We start from the raw sequence: 21868 nt of genomic DNA, 5'->3' as shown, positions 1-21868 counted from the left end.
TGGAGACTAGAGTTCTTTATGATTGTATGGTGATATTCATATGGAAAGGTATATGATAGAATGAGGTGATATATTATTATTTAGAGCCACATGAAAAGCATGAATAGTGGGTCTACAGTTCAGAAGAGGGTAGTAGTTAGGAAAAGCTCCCTGGAGCTGTCTTCAGGCTAAATGGGAGGAGGATTTGGATAGGTGTTGGGTGGAAGTGGTGAAGGGAAGCAGGCTATAGAGTACACCAAGATAAGAAAAGAGGAAGAGGGAAAAGTGAGAGAAATATTTCGTGTGAAAGATGTTATGTGACCACATATAGGAGTTGAACTTGGAAAGAGAGATTAAGTTGATGAAGGCCTGGAAAAAATCTCTGCATTTCCTTGCAGTCTTAAAATTCTGACTTGTCTCTTGTAGATAATTGTGAGCCCTTGATGGTTTTGAGTGAAGGGTGATTTAGAAAGATTTTTTTCAGCTCAGTTTTTCTAACTGTATTGTATATTTTACTGTAACTGTGGGTAGGTGGTGTAAGTATAGATGAAGTTCCTTCGTAAACCATATTTAAAATTTTTAATCTCCCCTATTTATTTAATAAGAAAAAGTGGCATTGATCACATTAAATTAGGGCCTGAGTCAGCTGCCTGGTCTGTCACAAACCAGCTTTTTAAGTTTATAGATTCGAAGGATTCTGTAGAATAGTTTTGTCAACCAGAAGCTTTTTTTCCCACTAAAAAATCCAGCAATTGGGTTAATGAAAAACAGTAGGTAAGTTGTTGGGTTAGTCTCTGCAGGGTAGAAAGATCTCCCAGCAGGAAGAGAAAACTTCTATTATCTTGTTTCTTAGGTAGATATTGTATTGGGTAAGAGGTTGTGGGTTGAATTCAATGTGGACTACGTGGAAGTCATCAGTAAAATAGCTTCTATTTATTGGGTACCCCTTTGCATTGGACCTGTTCTTACTGTGGTATGTAAATCACTGACGGGCAAGTATAGTCCCTTTCAGCAATGAGAAACATTTAAATGCTTTTCTGAACACTGCGCAACCACAAAGCCAGGTTTTGAGAACTGTCAAAATCTGCTTGCTTTCTGCTACCATGTGCTTGAGGCTTAAGACAAAGTTAAAAGAATTTATAGTATATTATTTAGTAGTTTCTGGACCTGGATCATCAGCCTGGAAAGTATCTAAAAATAAATACCCCGTTTCCCTCTCAAGATTCTGATTTAGTAAATCTTGGTGGGTTCTGTGAGTCTGTATGTTAAAAAAATCCAGGTGATTGTTGGTCATCAAACTTTAGTAACTACCAGTCTTGTAAATGAAGAGATGAGATGTATTTAACTTCTAAGAGTTCTATGCAGGGTATCCAGTCTGAGGTGACCAACACTCTCGGAAAAGACCTGCACCGTCCAGTACAGCAGGCACACAGGCCGCATGAGGCTGTTAAGCACTTGAAATGTGGCTGGGCTGAATTGAGATATGCTGTAAGGGTAAAATATACTAGATTTCAAAGGTTTAATACAGAAAAAAGAAGGTAAAATAGATTAGTAATTTTTTACATTGATTTATATGTTAAAATAAGATTTTTAGATTAATAAAATACATTAATTTTGTCCTTTTTTAAGTTTCTTGATGTGGCTACACAAGAAACACGTTTAAAATTACACATGTGGTTTGCATTGTATTTCCTTTGGTCCAAGACTGTTTTAGACTATTCAGGAGAAGGCTTTATAAGCCCAGGCACGGTGGCTCATGCCTGTAATCCCAGCACTTTAGAAAGCCAAGGCAGTTGGATCATGAGGTCAGGAGTTCGAGATCAGCCTGGCCAACATGGTAAAACCCATCTCTACTAAAAATACAAAAATTAGCCAGGCGTGGTGGCATGTGCCTGTAATCCCAGCCACTCCGGAGGCTGAGGCAGGAGAATTCCTTGAACCTGGGAGGTGGAAGTTGCAGTGAGCTGAGATCGTGCCACTGCACTCCAGCCTGGGCAACAGAGCAAGACTCCATCTCAAAAAAAGAAAAGAAGGAGGAGGCTTTATAAAGGAGGTACAGTTGGACCAAGGCCCTCCTCAGAAAAAAAATGGAAAGGATTCCATACTAGAACAGATGTGGAAAGGATGGGTGAGGACAAAGGAATGTTTAAGATACACTCTGCAGAGTACTCTTTTTAGAATGCTACTTTAGAGGCCGAGGCAGGCAGATCACGAGGTCAGGAGATCGAGACCATCCTGTCTTACACGGTGAAACCCCATCTCTACTAAAAATACAAAAATTAGCTGGGCATGGTGATAGGTGCCTGTAGTCCCAGCTACTCGGGAGGCTGAGGCAGGAGAATGGCGTGAACCCGGGAGGTGGAGCTTGCAGTGAGCCGATATCACGCCACTGCGCTCCAGCCTGGGCGACAGAGCGAGACTCCACCTCAAAAAGAAAAAAAAAAAAGAGTATTGGCGATCAGGCTAGACAGTTATTATTATGTTATGTTCCAGCCATATTCTGAAGTCTTTCAAATACCTCATTTGATTCTTGGAACAATCTTATGAGATGGGTACTCTTGTTATTCATTTTACACTTAACGAAAGGCTTAGAGAGGTTATGTAGTTTGCCATTACAGCTAGCAGGTAGTAAAGGTAGGTTTCACATTGGGCATTATGACTCCAAGACCCACACTTTACCCTCAGGGTTATGCTACATAAAGATGTTTTGACCATCCTTGTTGTTGGCCCTGATGAGAGGAAGAAATGGAAAGGGACCATGTTTCATCCTAATTGATAAAAAGCTTTTCAAGATATTCTTTAGTATTACTAACCATTTAAATTGCTACTTTGTAAGGTTTTAAGACATTAACATGTTTAACATGTTTTAAAACGTGAACATCAAGACTGATGATTGAAATACTAATTCTGCAGAAGTCTGGTCTTTGGAATAGAAATCTTTTTTTCTTTCAATTCAACGTTTGTAAGTACCTGCAGAATACCTGGCACAGTGCTAGGAGAAGGATTCAGAGATGAATGTGACATTTTCTTCCTTCAAGGTGCTCATAAGTAAGCCATTTATGTATTACACTACATGTTGAAATACTCTGAAAAAGAGTGTCTTTTTTTTTTTTTTGCTGATGTACTTTTCCCCTTTCAGCCAGTAAAAAAGAAGAAAATTAAGCGTGAAATAAAGATTTTGGAGAATTTGAGAGGAGGTCCCAACATCATCACACTGGCAGACATTGTAAAAGACCCTGTGGTGAGTATAGTAGGTGTTAGCAAGGCCCACCAGGGCTGAGATGGTGTTTGACCTGGAGCACAACTGGCCTCTTTTTGTTCCCTCCCCCAACCCTCATCATTAAGTCCTGCTTTGAAAGTGCTTAATCAGATATACCATTTAACTAGCTTGGGTCTTTCTTTCAAAGAGACCTCCACCCACAGACTATTTCTTATTCTTCTAGGCTAAGAGACTGATAGCACTGGAAACTGAAATGTGTTAATCCATTTTGCAAACTCAGGTCCGATGCCGATGGGCGATGGGCGCATTGTCGGGCTGCCTAGAGCCTGGTGAGACTTCAGCTCCATGTCTTCTGTTTGAAATCCATCCCAAAAATGACCTAAGTGTGGTGATAATCAGAGCGGGGAGGGCTTGTAGCAATAGAGGGTTTCTTACTACTGAGGCGAGGACTGCCAAATTCACCATGCAGCATCCGCAAACATTGTCCCCACTAAAGCTGTCAGGGCTATTGCTAATGTGTGTTTTTGTTTTTGTTCTTTTCCCCTAGTCACGAACCCCCGCCTTGGTTTTTGAACACGTAAACAACACAGACTTCAAGGTATAATCTATAACCAACTGTTTTGGGCTAGTGGGTTTTTAGACCACATAGCCTTTGGGGATGATGCTGTTAGAAGAGCTTGCTTCGAATTTGTTTTTAAAAAGATTTTCATCCTTACAGTGCAAATTAAGATAGAAGAACTCCTATACAAGCAGTGTCCACTCTCTGCATCTTGATATTTTGCCCATTTGTTTAATGTTCTTTTTAATGACCAATACATTTACTTCTCACTACTTAGTTGACAGTTTCTGCTGATGTTCAACCTAATGAAGGCAGCAACCCATGTTCACTTAGGATCTGGCCTTACGACATTCGCTTTAAACAATAGTGTTCTGGAAGAAATATATTGTATATATAAAAATAGGGACTGCTTATTTCTTAGGATTCCTCAGGAACCGTGGGCGATAGATCTTAAAAGGCAGGGATCGAGGAAGGGTAATGTCAAATTCTGCCATAACACAAACCTCTATAAGAGATATCTCAGAATTCCAATCTATCCAGTGGCCTACTTAATTTCATACAGTTCCAATTTTACAGAAGAATGTAGCTACTCTTTTGGAGTAAAAGTTGTAGAAGATCTTTGATTTGCCTTTCCACCACTCCAGTATACAGAATGTTATACATTAATAAATTAGTGAATTCTTTTGCAGAGATAGGGAAAAAGGAAGAGGAGCTGTTTTAGAGTCGGAATGATAATTTCAAGAAAAACTTTGTCAGAAGACATTGCTAACCATTTAAAGAGATGTACATGTGGCTGGGCATGGTGGCTTACGCCTGTAGTCCTAGCTACTGGGGAAGCTGAGGTAGGAGGATCGCTTGAGCCTAGGAGTTTGAGGTTGCTGTGAGTTATGATTGCAGCACGGCACTCCAGCTTGGGCAACAGAGTAAGACCCTGTCTCAAAAAAAAAAAAAGACATGTCCATGTAAAAAACATTCTGCAACTCTTTGGAAACTGGAAAGGATACATAACAATTGTTCACAGAGTTTACTTTCCTATTGGAACAAGAATAGTTTTTTAAATTGACTTAACAGGTTTGGCATCATGCCATCTGCATACCCACTGGTGATCTGCAGGGCTAACTATATAAGCCAAAAATGAGTTAGTTCTCTAGTAAGGAGGCAGTATATTTGCCAAAATGTCTTTTTTGAGAAGGTCTGAAGATAAAAACAAACTAAATTATAGGTGTGTATCAGTGCATATTAATGTGTCTAGATCGGTATGTTTCTAACAGTGGATTATAGCTTCTGCAATATATGTTTAAGTAATTCTTCACTTTTAAGAGTTGAAGACCCAGAGTATCTCTTTAAAATTAATGTAATGTTGGAGAAATAGAGAGCAGTGAATGGACAGATCTTGGAACAACGGTAAATGAGCGAAGTCTTGGTTTGAATTACTGTGGGTGAGGGTGAAAAATGCCTTTCTGTCAGCATTATTTCATGGCTCAAACATTTGTCTTTAACAGCAATTGTACCAGACGTTAACAGACTATGATATACGATTTTACATGTATGAGATTCTGAAGGTAAGTGAACCTTGGATACTAAATATTTTTTAAATTGGTCTTCTCTTTGTTAAATAGTAAATTGATGGTAGAAAAGCCAGCAAATTAACTTTGTAAAGTATGTTGAAAGAAGGGACCTCTATATAAGTTTTTAATAAGTTAATAGTATCATACCTGTAATCCCAGCACTTTGGAAGGCTGAGGCAGGAGGATTGCTTGAGGCCAAGAGATCAAAAGACCAGCCTAGGTGACATAGTGAGACCCTCATCTCTTCAAAAAAAATTTTTTTAATTACCTGGGCATGGTGGTGTGCACCTGTAAGTCCCAGCTACTTGGGAGGCCAAGGCAGGAGGATTGCTGGAGGCCAGCAGATCAAGACCAGCCTGGGCAACATAGTGAGACCCTGTCTCTACAAAAAAATTAAAAATTAGCTGGGCATGGTGGCTCATGCTTGTAATTCCAGCTACTTGGGAGGCTGTGACAGGAGGATCTCAGGAATTTGAGGCAGTAGTGAGCTATGATTGTTGCACAGGCTGGAGTGCAGTGGCACAGAGTGAGACTCTGTCTCTAAATACATAAATAAATAAAAATTAATAATAGGATCAGAACCCTTGTGCCAAGGGTTATGGAATGGGGTCTAGTAGGAGTATAATTTAGAACAATTTGAAAAAGGGTGTTTGTAAAATAGCTGGGACTGACCCCTTAACAAATATTTGTAATCTGTGTGTGCCCCTATGTAAGTTAAAATTAATTTTTCAAAACTCGTGAAAACACCTGATGTGCTAGCTTTTGGTATACTTTCACTGAAGATTCAACAAATAAAACAGTAAACTTCAACTCAGTTCTCAGAGGGTAATTGTCCTAAGGATTGTGTAAATTTCTGCTTACAGATTGCTAATTGAAAATTTACTTTCATTTCTAAAGTGGGGTCACCAAATATCTTGTTCCCAGTAGTCACAAAGTCAGCTTTCTAGATGAGAGAATTGCTAAAAGTTGGCTAAGGTTTCTTACTAAACAAGAGTTGACATAAAGTCTGCTGTTGGAGCCTTAGAAGTACCCTGAGGAGATTGTGCCAGCGGAGATACTTGATCTTTCCATTGGCTCATGCAGTGTGTGGCAAGCAAGGCTTTAGAAAGTTACAGATATGATTGCCTAGCCCTGGGAACTGTAGGAACACAAGTTGCCCTTCAGGAAGGACAAGAATTTGGCCAATAACATCGGTTGACTGAAAGGCTGGTATTAACAAACCCCGAAGATTATAGTACTCAGTTCCCTTTAGCTTGAGGTTGGAAACATTTCAGATTGGATTTGATCACCTAAATCAGGCATTGGCAAACTTCTTTAAAGGGCCAAATAGTAAATATTTTAGGCTTTGTGGGCCATGTAGTGTTCAGCTCTGCTGTTGTAGCACAAAAGCAACCATAGACAATGTGCAAACAAATAGGCATGGCTATGTTCCAATAAAACATTATTTACAAAAGCAGACATCAGGCCAAATTTGGCCTGTGGTTTGCCAACCTCTGTTATAGACTCTTAGTTGCTAAAGAATTACTGTTCTTTGAATAAGAGGTTTGTAGTAAAGATCTATTTTCTTTCTTTGAGGGGTCTGTGAAAATAATCTAGGATCTGTACAAGACGGAAAAATTTGAAGTGGTGCGATTTGGGTATACTTTGGGTCTTTTTAAGACAGAAAACATGTTGAAACAACTATATCAGAAAAAGATCTCTAAGCTCAGAGAACCGAGTTTGCTTGACTATGAGATCATGAACAAGTCTCTAAAGCATTGCTGTGGAAGTGACTGTCCTCAGCTTGAATCCCAGGGGTATTGTGAGGCTAAAAGGAAAATTAACATGGAGGGAAAAGTAAAGGACTCTTAACTATTATTCAGGCTAACTCCTTTCTTACCTGTTGCTCCCACAGGCCCTGGATTATTGTCACAGCATGGGAATTATGCACAGAGATGTGAAGCCCCATAATGTCATGATTGATCATGAGCACAGAAAGGTAAAGTGATAGACGGACAAGTGTTATTTATCTCCGTGATGTAGTTAATTGCCCATCTTCAACACTTTATCCCTTGTCACAGACCCTAGTACCTATTCGGCCCTTGATAAATATTTGGTGAATGAATGAATTTACAAATCAATATGTTTGAACCATTATTTATATTCCTAAGAATGCTACCAAGAAGGAAACATTAGTATAGTGGGCAAAATGTTCATCTTCTAAGCCCAGAAACGTGGCTTCTAGTCTTATTTGTTGAATAACTAGTTTACTGAGACACTACTTTGTCTTCATTTGCCTTCTTTTTCTTTCTTGTACAGTGTGGGTAATAATTGCCCTGCAGGCAACTAGGTATTCATGAGAATTAAATGTGCACAGTTAAGTGGATGAAATATACAGAAAATGCTATTTCTGTTAGTAGGTTGGTCATGAGGCCCCTATTGTCTACAAATGTTTTTACATGAGAGCTGTAATGGCCACATACTGTAACATTTCAGTTTTTTAAGGTGACCAAGCTATGATGACTTATCTGTTGTGGTCTTTGAGGAGGTAGGTGATTTGTTTATGCAACTAAATTTTTTTAGGCACATAGTATGTCAAAGGCACCATTCTAGGGGCTAGGGATATATGAGTGAACTAAACATACAATAAATGCTTGTCTTTTAGGAGCTTACATTTAGGGAGGCTGGTGGGATAGAAAGTTATTTTGATGTAGAATCAAAAACAAGAATAGTGAATGGCAAGAGGGTATTTGCAGTTTTAAACCAGTTGTAAAGGAAGGTTTCACTGGAAAGGTGACATTTTAGAGAGCACTGGAAGGGACCCAGCCATGCAGTCTTACGAAGAAACATGTCCCAAGGCAGAGTAAATAGCAAGTACAGAATCCCTTGAGGTAAGGATGTGTTTGGCATGTTGGAAGAGCCTCAAGGATAAAGCTGGGACAGAATGAATGCAGGGAAAGAAGGAAATGAGATCAAAGAGGTAAAACCAAATCATGTAAAACCTTATTGGTCATTGTTAGGCCTTTTCTCTGAAGATAGAGAGCTTTTGCATATTCTTGCATATTCTTTTTTTTTTTTTTTTTTTTTTTTTTTGAGACAGAGTCTCGCTGTGTCGCCCAGGCTGGAGTGCAGTGACGTGATGTCGGCTCACTGCAAGCTCTGCTTCCCGGGTTCGTACCATTTTCCTGCCTCAGCCTCCCGAGTAGCTGGGACTACAGGCGCCCACCATGGCGCCTGGCTAATTTTTTTGTATTTTTAGTAGAGACGGGGCTTTACCGTGTTAGCCAGGATGGTCTCGATCTCCTGACCTTGTGATCTGCCCACCTCAGCCTCCCAAAGTGCTGGGATTACAGGCGTGAGCCACCACGCCCGGCCAAGCTTTTGCACATTCTAAGCTTTGGCATGTTCTCACTTGAAATTTAACAGTTAACTACACATCTATTAGAACAGCTAAAATGAAAAATGGTGATGGTACTAAGTGCTAAAAAAAAATGCGAAGAAACTTGATCTCTCATACATTGCTGGTAGGAATGTAAAGTTCAGCATTTTGGAAAATGCTAAACTATTGTTTTATAGTTTGTTGGTTTCTTGAAAAGCTAAACATATGCTTACCATACAATCCTGTAGTGGCATTTATCTCAGAGCAACAAAATCTTAGGTCCACACAAAAGCCTGTATATGAATGCAACTATATTTTTAATAGCTTAAAATTGAGGGAAAAAGCTGGGCACGGTGGCTCAGGCCTGTAATCCCAGCATTTTGGGAGGCCAGGGCCGGCAGGTCACGAGTTCAGGAGTTGGAGACCAGCCTGGCCAACATGGTGAAACCCCGTCTCTACTAAAAAAATACAAAAATTAGCCGAGTGTGGTGGCATGCACCTGTAATCCCAGCTGCTCAGGAGGCTGAGGCAGGAGAATTGCTCGAACCCAGGAGGTGGAAGTTGCAGTAAGCCGAGATCGTGCCACTGCGTTCCAGCCTGGGTGACAGAGCAAGACTGCATCTCAAAAAAAAAAGGGGGGGGTTGGGGGGGAAGTGCCCTTCAATGAGGGAATGGTTAAACAAACTGGCATATCCATACCATATATTATTATTATGAAGTAGTATTTCTCAACAATAAAAAGGAAAGAACTATGATACCTGCAACAACTTGGGTGGATCTCATGCTTAGTGAAAAAAGGCAATCTCAAAAAGAGTTATATGCCAGTGACTCCATTTCTGTAGCATTCTCAAAATGGTAGAGATCAAGAACAGAGGGGTTGCCAGGGGTTGGGCTAACACACAAGACGTGTGTGGTGATGGAACAGTTCTATATCTTGTTGAGATTATATGAATTTACACATATGATAAAATTGCATAGAAACACACACACAAACATGCGCGTGCATGTAACACTGGTGAAACCTGAATAAGATCTTTCTGAATTGTACCAATGTCAGTTTCTTGGTTTTGATATTGTACTGTAGTTATGTAAGATGTTACTATTAGGGGAAACTGGGTAAAGGGTACAGAGAATCTCTACTACTTTTGCAATTTCCTGTGAATCTATAATCTCTCCATAGCAACCTGAACAATCCTTTTAAAAAGCTGTTTATGTTTATTTTAAAATATTTAATTATTTTTTAAATAACTATTAAACTATTATTTAGTATTTATTAAACTGTTTAGAGGGCAAGAATGAAAGCAGTGAGACCAATTAGGAGAAGGGGCTATGGCAGTATATCAAACAAGACTTGGTGGTGGCTTGGATCAGGGCAGTGGCAGTGGAGGTGATGATAATGGTCAGAATATGGTAGAGGCTTCAGGATTTGTTGACAGATTAAATGTGAGGTCTGAGGGAAACAAGAATCCAGGGTGAATCTTAAGTTTTGGCTTATATGACAGGATGAATATCACCTTTAACTGAGCAGGGGGAGACTATGAGTGGAGGTAGTTTTGCACGGAGTAATCAAAGGTTTAGTTTTGAGATGTAGGCAGTAAACTTAGTGCCCCAGGAGTCCGATGTTATTCCTCAGGGCCTACTGCTGGCACTTCAGATCATGGTCGTGCTGTGCACAGTGGGCAGATAAGCTTACCTCTTACCCCTTTTTCCATATTTAAGATGCGTTTTGGTAAAAGCTGTATTGTATGACTTTTCTGTTATTTCGTCTATCCAGCAAATATTTATTCATTTTTCTCCTGTATACCAGGCATTATGTTGAATTCTGAAAATTACAAAGGTGAATAAAACCCCCTAGGGCTTGTCATCCATATTGAAAAAGAAAGGTAGAAAACATGTAATAAAGAGTTTAGGTTCTGTTACAGAAATATATCTAAAATTCAGGGGGCTGAAGGCAATGATCAGTTCTATCTAGATAATTAGAGAAGACTTCATTGAGGAGCTAACTTAAATATCCCAAAAGTTAAGGAGATGCTTACCAATAGGATTATAGGCTGGGTCGTAGGGACATTTTAGTCATTGAGCAGTTTAAGAAATTTGTAAAAGCACAAATGAGATTGTGTCTTTTAGGAACAAAATCATGGAGAAAGTTGTATGTCAAGCTGAGAAGTTTTGTTTTCATCCTGAAGGCCATAAGTAGTTAGTGAAGGGGTTTCAGTACAGAGTGGCGTATCTGGTGTATTTTATCAAGAGTATGCTAATGGCACAATGTGGGTATCTTAGAGAAAGATAAAATTGCTCATGATTTTTTCTTTTTCAGCTACGACTAATAGACTGGGGTTTGGCTGAGTTTTATCATCCTGGCCAAGAATATAATGTCCGAGTTGCTTCCCGATACTTCAAAGGTCCTGAGCTACTTGTAGACTATCAGGTGAGAAGAGAAGGGCAGGCATAATTTTGGTCCTGTGTTTATTTCGCACATAATTTACAAAAAAAAAAAAAAGTATCATTTTGTGCGTTTAGGTGCTGGGATTACAGGCATGAACCACCGCGCCCAGCCTTTTGTTCGTTTTTTGAGGCAGGGTTTTCCTCTGTTGCCCAGGCTGGAGTACAATGCCATGATCATAGCTCACTGCAGCCCCAAACTTCTGGGCTCAAGTGATCCTCCCAGCTTAGCCTCCTGAGTAGCTGGGACTACAGGCATGTGCTACCACATCCAGCTAATTTTTAATTTTTTGTGTATAGAGAGAAAGTCTCACTATATTGCCTAGGCTGATCTCAAACTCCTGGGCACAACCCATCCTCCCACCTTGGCTCCCCAAAGTGCTGAGATAACAGGCATGAGCCACCATGCCCATCCTGTAACTAAGTTTAACCAATCTTCAGAGTAAATTCAAGAATGTTTTCTTGTTCTTCTGAATTGTATACTAAATATAAAGGTCTTCTCCCCAGCTCCCCCGAGAAGCCTTCTTTCTCCTCACAGAAAAAGGAGAAAGGAACCAAATTAATAATAGATTTGCCAAGTTTTAAAAATCTGAAGTTTTCAAGGCCGGGCGCGGTGGCTCAAGCCTGTAATCCCAGCACTTTGGGAGGCCGAGATGGGCGGATCACGAGGTCAGGAGATCGAGACCATCCTGGCTAACATGGTGAAACCCCGTCTCTACTGAAAAATACAAAAAAAAAAAAACCTAGCCGGGCGAGGTGGCAGGCGCCTGTAGTCCCAGCTACTCGGGAGGCTGAGGCAGGAGAATGGTGTGAACCCGGGAGGCGGAGCTTGCAGTGAGCCGAGATCCGGTCACTGCACTCCAGCCTGGGCCACAGTGCAAGACTCCGTTTCAAAAAAAAAAAAAAAAAAAAAAAAAAAAAAAAAATCTGAAGTTTTCTTGGGAGTATCTTTTATGCCAGTCTTTCCAAGTTATTACCAGTTGTTTTTAAAAGTTTCAGACTCTTTGTTCTTGTAGGAATTTCTTTCTTGGGATCTTAAGGCTATAGCCCTGAGCTCAAAAAGCATTTTATGCATAAAAATAGTTTGTACAGTATTACTAATAATTGTGAAAAACAGAACACTGTCCTGTTATAGGAAAATTAAAGATTAAATTCTGAAACATTTATGTAATAAAATACTAATGATACACATTAGATGGTCTCCATGGGCTAACAATTTGGAGGGGTTTTTTTTGTGTAAGTGAAGAAAACAATTCAAAATAGTATGTTTATTAGCTGAGCATAGTGGTGTATGCCTGTAATCCTACCTACTCGAGGCCTAAGCCCAGGAGTTGGAGGTTACAGTGAGCTATGATCGTGCCACTACACTCCAGCCTGAGCAACAGAGCAAGACCCTGTGTCTTTAAAAAAAAAAAAAAAAAAGCCAGGCACAGTGGCTCACGCCTGTAATCCCAGCACTTGGAAAGGCCAAGGCAGGTGGATCACGAGGTCAGGAGTTCAAGACCAGCCTGGCCAAGATGGTGAAACCCTGTCTCTACTAAAAATACAAAAAAATTAGCTGGGCATGGTGGTGGGCATTTGTAATCCCAGCTGCTCGGGAGGCTGAGGCAGAGAATTGCTTGAACCTGGGAAGCTGAGGTTGCAATGAGCCAAGATCACACCCCTGCACTCCAGTCTGTGCGACAGAGCGACTCTGTCTCAAATAAAAAATTTTAAAAAGTAGGCCGGGCGCGGTGGCTCAAGCCTGTAATCCCAGCACTTTGGGAGGCCGAGACGGGCGGATCACGAGGTCAGGAGATCGAGACCATCCTGGCTAACCCGGTGAAACCCCGTCTCTAGTAAAAAAATACAAAAAAATAGCTGGGCAAGGTGGCGAGCGTCTGTAGTCCCAGCTACTCGGGAGGCTGAGGTAGGAGAATGGCGTAAACCCGGGAGGCAGAGCTTGCAGTGAGCCGAGATCCGACCACTGCACTCCAGGCTGGGCGACAGAGCGAGACTCCGTCTCAAAAAAAAAAAAAGTAAAAATTATCTTAAAACCTAGTGAAAGATGCGTGAAAGAAAAAACTAGCCAGGCGCAGTGGCTCATGCCTGTGATCCTAGCACTTTGGGAGCCTAAGGCGAGTGGATCATGAGGTCAGGCGTTCAAGACCAGCCTGGCCAACATAGTGAAACCTCGCCTCTGCTAAAAATACAAAATTAGCTGGGCATGGTGGCACGCACCTGTAGTTCCAGCTACTCAGGAGGCTGAGGCAGGAGAATCGCTTGAACCCGGGAGGCGGAGCTTGCAGTGAGCCGAGATCGCGCCACTGCACTCCAGCCTGGGCAACAGCGTGAGACTCCGTCTCCAAAAAAAAAAAAAAAAAAAAAAGGACTAAAAAGAAATAGATGAAGATGTTATTAGTGTTTTGATTTTGAGTCAGTGGAGTGATTTTTTTTTTTAAATCTTTTATTTTGAAGTGACAAGCCTGGGGATTCACAAATAATAACAGTGAGTTTACTTTTATGCAGATGTACGATTATAGTTTGGATATGTGGAGTTTGGGTTGTATGCTGGCAAGTATGATCTTTCGGAAGGAGCCATTTTTCCATGGACATGACAATTATGATCAGGTAATATATGTTATACCTATTGAAAAATTTACTAGTCTAATGCACTGATAGACGGGACTGCCTATAATTTTCAGTTCACTGTTTGTTCAGCCACCCTGATATTGATCCTTAGATTGATGTTTTGGGAGCTACCAGCTTAGCCTTTTGAAATCAGACTTTCCCTCTTAGTCCTTGTCGTTTGCATTGCTTGTTTTATTGTGAAGAATACATACAAATTGTCATCCAGATTTTTAAAATAGGACATTACCTTAGAATTCTCCTAATACAACGTTATTCTCCAATACGAAGTTTTCTCTAATATGTTAGCCTATTATTTCTGTGATCCTTTTGTCTCTTTATATGGGTTGAGTTATAGATGTTTCTTAAACTAACTCCACTTCCCCCTTGAAGATCAAAGGGCTCTTTCATTCACAAGAACCTGGAATGATTCTGGGACCTTGTGGAAGGTACCATTGCCTTGTTCCCTTTGAGTGCCGTGTCCAATTTTAATGTATTTAAAGAATACAACCTGAATTCCATTAAAGTCAATAACTCTGTATCAAGTCATGCAGTACTGAGGAATACAGAAAAAGAAAGAATAGTTCTTCCCTCGAGTAGTTCATAGTTGATCTTGTAAGGGAGTCAAACGTACAACAAAATAGATTATAGTCATAACTTCAGAGTAGAAGTGTGGACAAGGCACAAAAGGCAGTAGCGATGAGTGGTTTGAGTGTGCAATGGGAGCTTCCCAAAAGAAGTGACATCTTCAATTGGGTTTTGAGGGGAGAAAAATAAGAGTTCGCCAGGATGACATTTCAAGAGAAAGAAACCGGTTTATAAAGTAGTTTGCTTTTTCTAACACTATCCCATTGAGTTGAAGTCTAAAACTGTTAGGAGGCAGCATTCATACCTATAGACATGATGACCCCTTTATGTTAATTCAGTCATTATTAATTGTTGATTTGATCATATAATATGCTTGTGGTATGGCTTTTTGTCTTTCTTTAATACTAGTTGGTGAGGATAGCCAAGGTTCTGGGGACAGAAGATTTATATGACTATATTGACAAATACAACATTGAATTAGATCCACGTTTCAATGATATCTTGGGCAGGTAAGTCATGAAACAAAATACGTGCGTCTGTGGCTTAAGCACTTTGGGTGTGAACTGGCACTTAGGATCTTCAAAATTGTTACATTCTCTTCGCCAACACTGTCAGAATGTCAGTGGTCCAGTGCCACAGGATGCCGCATTGAGCAGGCCTCTGATAAAGGCATTGCATTGAATGGCCCTTTATTCAAATTCACTTATAGGAGTCTGATGGAGGGATTATAGCTAGAGGATTCCTACAAAATGAATGAAGTATAGATTCTAGTAGAAGGGTTACAGTTGAGGCAAAAATCAAAATCTGTCTTCATTTACCTTGCTTCTTTAAGTGAAAAACCTCTCTCCAAGAGAAAGAAATTGAAATAGAAAATGCATGCTTTAAGACTGATGTGCAGGCTGGGCACAGTGACTTATATCTGTAATCCCAGAACTTTAGGAGGCCAAGGCAGGAGGATCACTTGAGCCCCGGAGTTGGAGACCAGCCAGGGCTACATAATGAGACCCTCGACTCCATGAAAAAATAAAAAGTCAGCCCTGGATGGTGATGTGTGCCAGTAGTCCAGACTACCAGGAAGCTGAGGCAGGAGCTTCCCTTGAGCCCAGGAGGGAGTGCTGCAGAGAGCCGTGAACATGTGGCTGCACTCCAGCCTGGGCAACAGTGAGACCCTATCTCACCAAAAAAAAAGACTATATGCAGACAACCAACTCTAACAGTAGTGACTAGATACAGTACTTAAACACTTAACCATTTAACAGGAGGAGACGGACTTTCCTGATGCAAAGGCTTTTTCTGGCCAAGTGGCAGAGATGCCAGGAATATGTGTGGGGATGGGAAATAGGCCTGGTGAGCTCAGCCGTCTGACCCTCCTTGCTACACAGAAGCAGTCACGTCCTGTCAAGTAACCTGAATTATGTTTCTTAAAACTGAGAGGACTCAGATGTCTTTATTTACTCTACCTATGTTATTTCCAGTCTCCAGTTAGCTTTGTTGTCCCACTCAGTGGCACAGTGGTGCAAGATTACTCTCTTGAGTTTTGATCCCTCTTTGCTTTTGGCTGGGCTTTTAGCCACTAAGAAAAATGTAGAAATGAAATGTCGAACTTCTCTGCCCACGTGGCCCATTTCTCATTCCCTTTTTTGGTCCTGCAGACACTCTCGAAAGCGATGGGAACGCTTTGTCCACAGTGAAAATCAGCACCTTGTCAGCCCTGAGGCCTTGGATTTCCTGGACAAACTGCTGCGATATGACCACCAGTCACGGCTTACTGCAAGAGAGGCCATGGAACACCCCTATTTCTGTGAGTCCAGATATCTAGCCCACTGAGTTTGTGTAGGCCCAGAGTCCTATAGAACAGAGTCGTAATCCCAGCTCCTGTTGGCTTGCTGCAAAGTTAATTCACCCACACTGAGCCTCAGATTCTTTCAGTGGGGATAGTGATGGCAACTACATTGCAGAATTTTTGGAAGAATTCTTCTCTAATAGAATACATGACACAAGAGCATTCCTAAATACACTTCTTTCATACTATGAGGATGACACCTCAGTCTGGAATGGTTTGAATTAGAATACACAGCCCTGTATCTGTCCTTTCTCTAGTAATCACTCATTGGAAAGGGCTAATGAGGCTTACAAATCTTAATATTGTATGAACACCTTGACTTAGATTTGCGAATATAGCCACCTGTGCCTTTCTAAGTGAAAATACCACTTAGATCCACCCCATCCTTACTGTGATGTTAGCTACAACATTACATTTTTCCTTTGGTAATAGTGTAATGGTTTTCTAGTGAATCATTTATACTTTTGCCCAGTCTCCTGTACCTGAAGCAGACAGACAGGCTGATTGGGATAGAGAATGTGGTCATAGCCCTAACCTACATGGACCTATAGCTTTGTCCTACTTGGTACTGAGCTGTGAGCACACTGGTAATATATTACTGTCTTTGCCAAGTTACAGTGTCTTGTCTCCATTAAACCTCAACAGGACCAGCTTCATTTTAAATTAGCTCTACTATAAATAATTACCTCATCTTTCTACCATTTGGTTGAAGGGTTAGCTTTTACCACAGTTTGATAGAAAAGCTATTTCTATTTTTTACCACTTGTCTAATGGTGAAGGCAATTGCCACCTTAAGTTCTTTGGGGAATAATGTAGAGTATAAATAAAACGCAAAGAATGAAGCTGGCTGCTTTCAGGCTCCCAGACCATTAGTTTAATCTTTCAAGCAAAACAGAACCTAGCCTTTTTGTCTCTTTTTTAGACACTGTTGTGAAGGACCAGGCTCGAATGGGTTCATCTAGCATGCCAGGGGGCAGTACGCCCGTCAGCAGCGCCAATATGATGTCAGGTCAGTTCATTGGTAAATTTTCTTCAAAAAAATGTGGAAGTCAATTACTATTCTTAGCTTTGTGATCTGATTTCTTGTATACCTTTTCTCTCTGTACTGGTGGCCTTGTGACTTTTTTTTAACCAGGTTTCAGCATGCTTGACACTTGGTATACTTTAATAAAACTGTCTTGAGTAGGGTATCCCCTTCTAGGCTAGAATTCCAGCATTCCTAACTGAAAATTTCTGGCATAGGGGTTTGAAAATGCCAAGCCATGAAAAGGAAAAACACCATTTCATCTTATAGTTTGAAATGACAGTAGTTACGTGGCCCTTAGAAACAATGTTAAGAAATGGGTATAGAGGTGGGGTTTGTGCATAGGTGTGTATGTATACAAGGACAGTTTTGTGTTATTTGCCACAGTAACTATAGAGTGCCTATCAGTTGTAAAAACATAAGTAAAATTGTTTTTCATTATTGAATCATTATGATGTATAGTGAATCTTTATAGAGGACCCAATTATTCCAAGGAACTACAGGCACATAGCATGAGAATTAGACATGTAGGCAACATCCAAGTGGGTGCACTGTGGTAGTGAAGGCATTTACTTACTTACCCTCAAATAATTGCTGTTCCCCTCCCCCCTTTTTTTAAAAAAAAGAACTAGCTGCCTTCTAGAATTTACCCCTTGAGTATCCTACCTCTGTACAGAGTAATGTATATCCAAACTTACTTGTAGCCTTATTTGTAATAACAAAACATTGAGAATAGCTATCAGTAGGAAACTGGTTAAATCAATTATGGTATATCCATTTAATGGACTATGATGCAGCCAGAGAAAAGAATGAATAAGTGTTTCATGTTCTGTTAGATCTCCAACTCCAATATAATAATGTGAAATTTAAAACGCAAGATGCAGGGCCAGGTGCAGTGGCTCATGCCTGTGATCACAGCACTTTGGGAGGCTGAGGCAGTTGGCTCACTTGAGGTCAGGAGTTCGAGACCAGCCTGGTCAGCATGGCAAAACCCTGTCTCTACTGGAAATACAAAAAATTAGCTGGGCATGGTGGCAGGCTCCTTTAATCCCTCCTTTAATCCCAGCTACTTGGAGGCTAAGGCAAGATAATCGCTTGAATCTAGGAGGCAGAGATTGCAGTGAGCCAAAATTGCACCCACCGCTGCGCTCCAGCCTGGGTGAGCGTGAGAGTCTGTCTCAAAAAAAGTGAGATGCAAAGCCAGGTCTAAGAGCAGGAGTGGAGAAGAATGTATAAATAGTGTTCTCATATATGATTTTTTTTTTTTTTTTTTGAGACGGGGTCTTGCTCTGTCACCCAGGCTAGAGTGCAGTGGCACAGTTTGAGCCACTGCAGCCTCTGCCTCCTGGGTTCAAGTGATTCTCCCACCTCAGCCTCCTAGGTAGCTGGGACTGCAGGCTCCTGCCATCATGCCCAGCTAATTTTTGTATTTTTAGTAGACATGGGGTTTCACCATGTTGACCAGGCTGGTCTCGAACTCCTGACCTTAATTGATCCAGCCAGCTCAGCCTCCCAAAGTGTTGGGATTATAGGCATGAACAACTGCACCTGGCCTATATATGATTCTTATATGCATATTCTTATAAAATTATATTCATGGTACATGTGTTAAATATCTCTGGAAGGATATGCCCCCAAAAATGGTGCCATAAGTTGGCCAAGCAGTAGGGTGTGGGAGATTTTTCACTGTATACTTTTTTGGGTTTTTTGTTTTGTCTCACTCTGTTTCCCAGGCTGGAGTGCAATGGTGCGATCTTGGCTCACTGCAACCTCCGCCTCCTGGGTTCAAGTGATTCTCCTGCCTCAGCTTCCCAAGTAGCTGGGATTACAGGCGTGTGCCACACCGCCCGGCTAATTTTTTTGTATTATTAGTAGAGATTGGGGGGGGGGGGTTCACCATGTTGGCTAGGCTGGTCTTGAACTCCTGACCTCAGGTGATCCACTCATGTCAGCCTCCCAAAGTGCTGACATTATAGGTGTGAGCCACTGCACCTGGCCTTTGTATACTTTTTTAACCTTTTGTATTTTGAACCATGTGAATATATTACCTGTGTGTGTACACACACACACACACACGATTAGAGAGGTAGAAGAAATCAAATGGAAATAAATTCCAAAACACAATTTTAGCTTAGACAGAAAGTGCTCTTTCCCCATTCAAATTGACTTTTAGTAATTTTGAAAGCTGCCAGCTATCAAGACAGCATGGTGTAAGAGCACATGAGCTTTGACTGCAGTCCTGTGCTGTTCAGTATGGTAGTGACTAGCCATATGAGGCTATTTAATTGCAATTGAATAAAATTTAAAACGTAGTTCCTCAGTTGCACTAGCCGTATTTCAAGTGCTCAGCAGCCACATGTGGTTGGCTACTGGTCACCTGGTTGGACATCTCTGCCCTAGACAGGCCTGGGTTAGAATCCAAACCGTGGTTGCCACTTGCTAATCGTGTACTTTGGACAAACTCCTTAAGCTGTCCAAGCCTAGATATCTTTACCTGCCTCTTAAATTGATTAGGACTTGCCACTTTAACTTGAATATTTGAGGATCAGACTTGAAGTATAAGTAAAAATCTGGCTAAGAAGAAGTCTTCAGTAAAGAATTACTGTGTTCCTTTTGCAGTGAGTGCTATGAGAAACTGGTAATATTGCCATGGTTGGTGTCTTTGGCTCACTGACAGCTGTTTTCTTTCAGGGATTTCTTCAGTGCCAACCCCTTCACCCCTTGGACCTCTGGCAGGCTCACCAGTGATTGCTGCTGCCAACCCCCTTGGGATGCCTGTTCCAGCTGCCGCTGGCGCTCAGCAGTAACGGCCCTATCTGTCTCCTGATGCCTGAGCAGAGGTGGGGGAGTCCACCCTCTCCTTGATGCAGCTTGCGCCTGGTGGGGAGGGGTGAAACACTTCAGAAGCACCGTGTCTGAACCGTTGCTTGTGGATTTATAGTAGTTCAGTCATAAAAAAAAAAATTATAATAGGCTGATTTTCTTTTTTCTTTTTTCTTTTTTTTTTTTTAAACTCGAACTTTTCATAACTCAGGGGATTCCCTGAAAAATTACCTGCAGGTGGAATATTTCATGGACAAATTTTTTTTCTCCCCTCCCAAATTTAGTTCCTCATCACAAAAGAGCAAAGATAAACCAGCCTCAATCCCGGCTGCTGCATTTGGGTGGAGATTTCTTCCCATTCCCACCATTGTCCTCCACCATCCCACACTTTAGGGGGTTGGTATCTCGTGCTCTTCTTCAGAGATTACAAAAATGTAGTTTCTCAGGGGAGGCGGGAAGAAAGGAGGCAGGAAGGAAAGAAGGACGGGAGGACCCAATCTGTAGGAGCAGTGGACTGCTTGCTGGTCACTTACATCACTTTACTCCATAAGCGCTTCAGTGGGGTTATCCTAATGGCTCTCGTAGAAGTGTGTCTTAGTTACATCGAGATGTTGAAAATCTACCCGAAATGCAGACAGATACTAAAAACTTCTGTTCAGTAAGAATCATGTCTTATTGATCTAACCCTAAATCCAACTCATTTATAATTTTAGTTTTAGTTCAGTTTAAAATTTTGATACCTTCCCTCCCAGGCTCCTTACCTTGGTGTTTTCCCTGTTCATCTCCCAATATGCTGTGCTCCATAGCTGGTAGGAGGGGGAAGGCAAAATCTTTCTCAGTTTTCTTTGTCTTGGCCATTTTGAATTCATTTAGTTACTGGGCATAACTTATTGCTTTTTACAAAAGAAACAAACATTGTCTATACAGGTTTCATGCTAGAGCTAATGGGAGATGTGGCCACACTGAGTTCCATTTTAAGCTTTCTACTTCTTTTCCTCTGACCTTCCCCTTCCCTCACATGCCATCCAGTGAGAAGACCTGCTCCTCAGTCTTGTAAATGTATCTTGAGAGATAGGAGCAAAGCCACTATCTCCATTGAAGCTGAAATGGTAGACCTGTAATTGTGGGAAAACTATAAACTCTCTTGTTACAGCCTTGCCACCCCTTGCTGTGTGTATATATATAATACTTTGTCCTTCATATGTGAAAGATCCAGTGTTGGAATTCTTTGGTGTAAATAAACGTTTGGTTTTATTTATCAAGGTTAGATTTAAGTTCCCTGTGTAAAGGTCTTGCTGGGTGGGTGTCTCATGTTCACATCTGAGGGGCCTGCAGCCCTGTACCGTGGAGGCTTCCTAAGGCCCCCACTTTTATACACCCCTCGTTCGACCCATGGTACCGGGCAGGGCAGAGAGGCCTTAAAAAAAAGCACCACAAGCCAAAGCGTCTCTGGGGATTAAGGATCCTTTGCCATAAAACTCATTTTGTGTCTCAGCAGTGCAGGGATTGGGGATGGAAAAAGTCGCCAGTTTTTGTGTGTTTGTGTGTGTGTGTGTAAAGTGGACTTTCCACTGTAATCCAACCACCTAAGTTTATCAGGTGCTTCACTGAGGAAGCCTAGTTTTTTAAGCACAATAGCAAAACCATCAGCTCTGTATTTTCTCCTGTTAATTCATTACAGTAGCTGCTTGTGGGAACTAGGAAAAATTCTTCCAACATACTTTAAGGCCTAAAATCTTAGTTCCCCATTCTCCTACCTTTATAGATTCACAGGCCTTTCTCACCTAGGCATCATAGGTAAACGTAATTGTTTGGGGAGTTGAATTTAATGAACTTATCTAACTTTGTAACCCATCT

The 21868-nt window shown here is 41.1% G+C and overlaps 1 protein-coding gene across 5 annotated transcripts in view; it reads left to right on the top strand.

Moving 5' to 3' along the window:
• The window catches only part of LOC105496130 (casein kinase 2 alpha 1), a 64393-nt gene extending 43120 nt beyond the window's left edge, over positions 1-21273 (top strand). For 4 of the 5 annotated variants that reach the window (XM_011766249.2, XM_011766250.3, XM_011766251.3 and 1 more), the window contains 10 exons: positions 3119-3220; positions 3747-3797; positions 5261-5320; positions 7221-7304; positions 11002-11112; positions 13635-13736; positions 14730-14830; positions 15974-16122; positions 17087-17173; positions 19880-21273. In XM_011766249.2, coding sequence (XP_011764551.1) covers positions 3119-3220; positions 3747-3797; positions 5261-5320; positions 7221-7304; positions 11002-11112; positions 13635-13736; positions 14730-14830; positions 15974-16122; positions 17087-17173; positions 19880-19995 — 963 coding nt within the window. In that variant the 3' untranslated portion in view covers positions 19996-21273. Of the gene's footprint in view, positions 1-2570; positions 3028-3118; positions 3221-3746; positions 3798-5260; positions 5321-7220; positions 7305-11001; positions 11113-13634; positions 13737-14729; positions 14831-15973; positions 16123-17086; positions 17174-19879 lie in introns of those variants that run through there. The other variant, XM_011766253.3, reaches the window with a different exon arrangement.
• Positions 21274-21868: the final 595 nt, after the last annotated feature.

The sequence above is a fragment of the Macaca nemestrina genome, chromosome 15 (assembly GCF_043159975.1).
Source record: "Macaca nemestrina isolate mMacNem1 chromosome 15, mMacNem.hap1, whole genome shotgun sequence".
In the NCBI taxonomy this organism is placed as follows: Eukaryota; Metazoa; Chordata; class Mammalia; order Primates; family Cercopithecidae; genus Macaca; species Macaca nemestrina.
The sequence above is the reverse complement of the archived record's forward strand: the minus strand, read 5'-3'. Positions and strand labels throughout refer to the sequence as shown.